Source organism: Diplotaxodon limnothrissa, linkage group LG2, assembly GCF_057381915.1.
Source record: "Diplotaxodon limnothrissa isolate DT_005_m linkage group LG2, D_limnothrissa_male_GT1.1, whole genome shotgun sequence".
Taxonomy (NCBI): domain Eukaryota; kingdom Metazoa; phylum Chordata; class Actinopteri; order Cichliformes; family Cichlidae; genus Diplotaxodon; species Diplotaxodon limnothrissa.
In genome coordinates this window covers 34,157,363-34,163,015 of record NC_140597.1, presented here as the reverse complement: position 1 = coordinate 34,163,015, position 5,653 = coordinate 34,157,363, and the positions used below count along the sequence as shown (strand labels likewise).

General features: G+C 39.0%; 1 protein-coding gene across 1 annotated transcript; it reads right to left on the bottom strand.

Annotated features, from left to right (window-relative positions):
- Positions 1 to 550: 550 nt before the first annotated feature.
- LOC146638946 (uncharacterized) lies at positions 551 to 2,295 on the bottom strand. The gene is made up of 2 exons (XM_085371831.1): positions 1,954 to 2,295; positions 551 to 1,064 (listed from the first exon to the last, which is right to left on the bottom strand). Exons 1-2 carry the CDS (start codon positions 2,211 to 2,213, stop codon positions 794 to 796), a joined length of 531 nt encoding a protein of 176 aa, XP_085227957.1. The 5' UTR covers positions 2,214 to 2,295; the 3' UTR covers positions 551 to 793.
- Between the last annotated feature and the right edge of the window lie 3,358 nt (positions 2,296 to 5,653).

Below are 5,653 nucleotides of genomic sequence, written 5' to 3'. Positions count from 1 at the left end.
AGATATGTACAGCAAGCACTGATACCTTTTTAGTCGGTGGGATTCCCTTGTGATCACCTTTACTAAATATCTACAACCAATCTGATTATATCCTGTTATTGTTTTTTTTTTTTCAATGTTTTTTTCAATGTTGAAATTAAAATCTAGTAGCAGCCTTCTCATTTCTTTGTGTTTTGTGCTGTTTTACAGGCCCACAGAGGAGGACGGCTCCGAGGCAGATGAGGGACGGGTCCCAGGACGGTCCATCGGCGGTGGAGCTGGCCATCCTGGAGTCCCTGAAGAGGCCACACCAGTCTCCAATGGAGCATTTCCTCCTCAGCCTTGTTCCTGCTCTGGAGAGCAGCTGGTCCTTTTTATTCCTGTCTCTCTGTAAATTCTTATATTTTATATATTTATGTTTAATGTTTTTCTGTTTGAGACTTTTAATATTATTTCAAATAAATGTTTATAATGACTAATGTCTCAGTTCTACTACACAGCAAATGTTGGCACACGACTTGACACATGTAGAATTTATTTCATATTATACTAATGACAAAATATACTGATACAGTGGGATGCAGAAGTTTGGGCAACCTTGTTAATAGACATTATTTTCCTGTATAAATCGTTGGTTGTTACAATAAAAAATGTCAGTTAAATATCATACAGGAGACACACACAGTGATATTTGAGAAGTGAAAAGAAGTTTACTGGATTTACAGAAAGTGTGCAATAATTGTTTAAACAAAATCAAGCAGGTGCATCAATTTGGGCACCACAAAAAAGAAATGAAATGAATATTTAGTGTATATCAATGTGTGTGTCTCCTATATGATATATGGGGTGCCTTTGTCTGGATGTGCTTCCCATCCAGAGCTGCACAGCACAGAGGGAAGTTCCAGCGCTCCTGGAATCCCTCTGTGATGGAGCGCCAGTCTCCAGGTGAAGGCACAGCCATGAAGTCGTCCACTAGACAGTCCCAGATGGACGTCGCTGCCTTGGGGGTGATCTGGCTCACCGTGGACACACCGACTCTGAAACTGAACGCGATGGTCCTGAAGGAGTCCCCGGTGACAAGGAACCTGGACAAAATTGTTCAAAATCAGTATTATGTGTACTGCAGTTACAAAATACATTATTCAAATTCCAAAATACTTTTGTGATGTCAGATTTAAATCACAAAACATGAATCTTACATAAAACCTTTTGTAATTATAAGGATAATTACAAAATGTATATTAGATAATATCTAAAACAGTTGTGTTTTGTTTTAACTTTAACATATCATAATTTGATTGGTAGCAACTTTCACAACTACAGTGAGCCAATCACTCATAATTCCTAAACATGTCAATCAGGTAGGAATGAAGTAAGACATTAATAGAAATAAAGAGTTGTATGTTGACATGTAGCCCTTTCCTTGCTTAAATCATTAATATTTTTGAAAAATTAATCTGTGATAAGACATAGCTTATCAAGATAGAACCATGTAACTAGAGATGAACCAAACTGTTCACAGTTTTATCTAACTCTGTTTTAATAAAGGCTGTGACCCCTGCTATAGAGTCTGACAGCTGCAGGGATTATATACAAACATTCAACTATCCCAGAATTAAACCAGGTCTAAATAAAAAGGAGTGAGTATCACTACAAGGTTAACTCAGTGGTCCTAATGCTACAGTTTGATATCAGCAAACACCGAGCGCATACATTGATGTGACACCACAGCCATGCTATCATGCAAACACTGATAACAGCATAAATCGAATTAAATCGGGACTTGATGAGCCCTTCTGAGTATCACTAGAAATATTATAAAGAGTCGTCTCTGTACCACAGTTTGCTTTCAGTAAACACCGACAGCATTCACTGTTAGCATAGCACACCCATGTTAGCAGTGTATAACTGGATGGATTAGCATATTAGCACAGATATCAATAAAGGACTACCGTATTAAATAGTTTTACTAACCTCAGGCAGACGGACAGGCGCTCTGCAGGTGGGATTGAGCGTCTGTAGTTGGTGTTTAAGCGGGCGATGCTGGGACCGACGAGGGAAAGCAGGTCCTCAAACTGGCCGACGGTGATAGCGCTGGAATCGGCCGTCATCCAGGCGCAGCTCCTGGAGCAAGTGGTGAAACTCACCAAACTGCTCATGCCTCTGGAGGACCTGATGGACCCAGGTACGGCGAGGACGTCTTTTACGCTGCTGCTCTGCTCTCCACAGTACATAGAGAAGGGAGACTCTCTCTTCAAGCGCTAGCTCGATAGCTGCCATCTTGCAAAGATACCGGTCTGGCACAACTCCCTCCCACATTCCTCCCACATTTCCGGTTCACGCGCGTCAAAGATGGATTTTTCTTGGACACGCGTTGAGACGCGAATGTACACGCGTCAAATTAGGGGCGTTTGGGGCGTTTTATTCGCGTCCATCGCGTTCGGTGTGAACACACCGTAAGAAAAAATATACAATTCATGTGCAAGCTGGCAATTCCATAACCGCTAATGCACCCCCGTACTATCAGGCTTTTGAACTGAGCACTGATAATAAGCCATATGGTCCCTCTCTCCTCTTTATTCTAGAGGACTATGGCATCCATGTGTAGCCTGGCTAAATTAACCAGCCCAGAACACAGATTATCTTTGGGGTTCTTTTAATCTGAATGATAAAGTAAGTGCTCAGAAGAAAATAACAAGGTTGTAAAAATAAAGAAATAAAATTGTTACAGACAGCTCCTATCCAGTAACAGCTTTGTGCTCTGGTAACCCACTGCTACTGCAGGTTATTTCCCCAACTTTATCAGCATCTGGAACTCAAGGACATCTAGCGTCATTTCGTGTCTGATATAAACCCAAACATAAATAAAACAAAACTTAGCAGTGCAAAAATAACTGTAGTGGCTTCTCCTGCATAGATACAGAGCCAAGATTAAACAGTTAACACGGTACATTTCCCTCTTACCCACAGAGATAGTATAATACAAGTGTGAACTCAAATACATACAGTGCATTAATCCAGCAGAAAACGGAATATGGATCCCTCTGAGACGAACGGCGAAGTTGGTGGCAGCTACTCCTGGTGCCTTAACTGTTGCACACTTTGCGTTCAAAACAGATCACGCAGCGAAAAAAAGGCATTGCACACCCACATAACACCAATGCAAGCTAGCACTCGTGCATGTCTCCGTAGATCCCCATGATCCCTTCCGCTCTCAGAGGTACCCCAAAAGAAAAACAGTGCCATCCAGTGGCATGTCCCATAATATCGAACTTCCACCCGGCTACACATGTTTTCAAAAAAATGAAAAATAAAATAACATTTTCATTCATCTAACCACAGAGCAGTTTTCCACTTAGGCCTAGTCATTTTAAATGGGCAGGGGAAAAAACAGGTGTTCTGGAGGTGTTCCTGAGCCGATACAGTGATATCCATGAAAGAATCACATCTGTTTTTAATAGCAGTTTAATTGGCCTTGTTCTTTTTTGGCCAAAGAGATTTCTATAAATTTTCAGAATTTTTTGACGATATTATCTATTGTCAATGATGATACAATCAAACTGTTCACAATTTTATGTTGAAATTTTTTCTGAAATTGTTCCACAATTTGTACAATCAATCCTTTTGTTGACTCTACCCTAACATTTTTGAGACGTCTTGCTGCCGTGAAATTTAAAATAATCCAATATAGTTCATAAAATAATAATTTGTCTCATTTTGAATTTTGTATTGTGTATTTTGTTGTAAATAAAATATGGGTTTATGAGATTTTCAAATCATTGCACTATGTTGTTTTTCTTTTGTTTTTTATACACCCTCTAAACATGTCATAATTGTATTTCACTTTGCATTGAATTATTATAGAGACTGTATGAACGTTTATCTTTTTAAATTAACGCACAAAGAAATATAACTGTTTTATTTAGTGTATTATCTGGGAACATAATCAACGTGTTGTCATTTTTTATTTCAGAAACAAGGAAACCAGGCAGACAACTCAAAAGAAAAAAAGTATTAATATTTTTTTTACCTTAGAATTTTCAGATCAGACTTCAGACCAACATGACTCATTATACTGCATAACAACTTCATTCAGTCCCGTTATTAATTATGGGGTTAAGTCTGTGAATCAACAATTTGAAATTTTAAGACAGTCAATTTCCTAAAGTGGCTGTCTCAACACACAGTTGCTTGAGTCTCCTGAAATACATATATCAAATTTGAAGTAGATTGGATGAACAGTTTGCAAAGAATAGACACTGAGACATTCTCAAATCTATTAGTTAAATGAAAAGATAATTGGTTTACCAAATTGGTTTTGGCCACAAATTTCATGCTTTAAATGTTCTCTTTTAATAAACAGTAATTGCACTCTGACCTTTAAAAGATAGCTTGAACCTATTTTTAGGCTCCTTGAAATAAACAGCAGGCGTTTGGGTGTGTTTCCAAGTAATTGTCAGCAAATATTGTCAACTTAATTGTTCTGATAGCCTCTTGCTTTGCTGTTCTTTCACTGGGACTTGCCTGGGCCTTTTCAAATGTATACAGCTGTCTTACAGATGAGGTTTATCCTCTCATATTTGAACATACACTGATAGGAAAAGTAAACACAGACTCCTGAAAGCTGCACATAGTTGTGCTGCTACGACTGGGACATGGAGAACACTAAGCACTGACTTAAATTCAGCATGGCAGACATTTGAGTTTTTTCCTTGCCAAGAAGGAAAGTATAATTACCATCCCTGGTGATAGCAACGTTTTGTTTGAGGGATCTTTTATCAAAAATTAACGAACACCTTTCCACCAATCAGAACAGCGTTTTCCGCCAGGCTATGTTTTAATGTAAAATATGTTCTACAATTCATGCATATGGACACTGTAATAACTATAATGAAAATGAAGATAATAGTTCTTTCTGGAATGAAGATGGTCGTCAGATTGCTGCCGGACCACATCCTATCATCATTAGGAAACCTACCAGAGATTCAGATCTAGGTAATACAGGAGAAATACATTTAGAGAGACAGAGAAAATGAGAAAGGAAAGATGAGGACGGGAAAAAATAGATATGCAGCTTCGACATTATTATTAAATACATACAATCACAGCCTGAAAAAATGCCCAAAGACCAGCTGGAGTGGCGGTACTTGACTCACCGCTGTTATTCCCCTCCATCCCTCCAGAATTCACTTTCATACACGGTGTACCAGTGCATAAAGTCTTCCATGGCTAAGACCTGACAGCTTCAGATGCCAAAAATCCATCTTCCAATGCAATTTAGCACAGAGGTAGCTGGGAAGATGGGGAAATTATACAGGACTTGAGTCAGAGTTTTAAGGTAGCAGTGGAGGCCCACTGACACATTTGAAGTGATGACAGGTTGCAAGAATCTGACAAGTCAAAAGTTAGTGACTCCAAAAATAAAATTTCAGTCGCTTTCTTGAGACCCTTGTGACAGGGCAAGTATTGATGTGCTGCTGCACTCCTTCTTGTTTTTCATAGGCTCAAGATAACTAGCCTTCTGACCAATTTTCCCATGGATTCTCCTCATTTCTCACCTCAGCTGAGAAAAAATGACAGAGACGGAGTAATGCCAGTTGTTGAAAATTGACTTGGTAGAATGGAATCTTATTGTCAGTACAATATAGTCACTACAGTACAGTACAGGTAACTA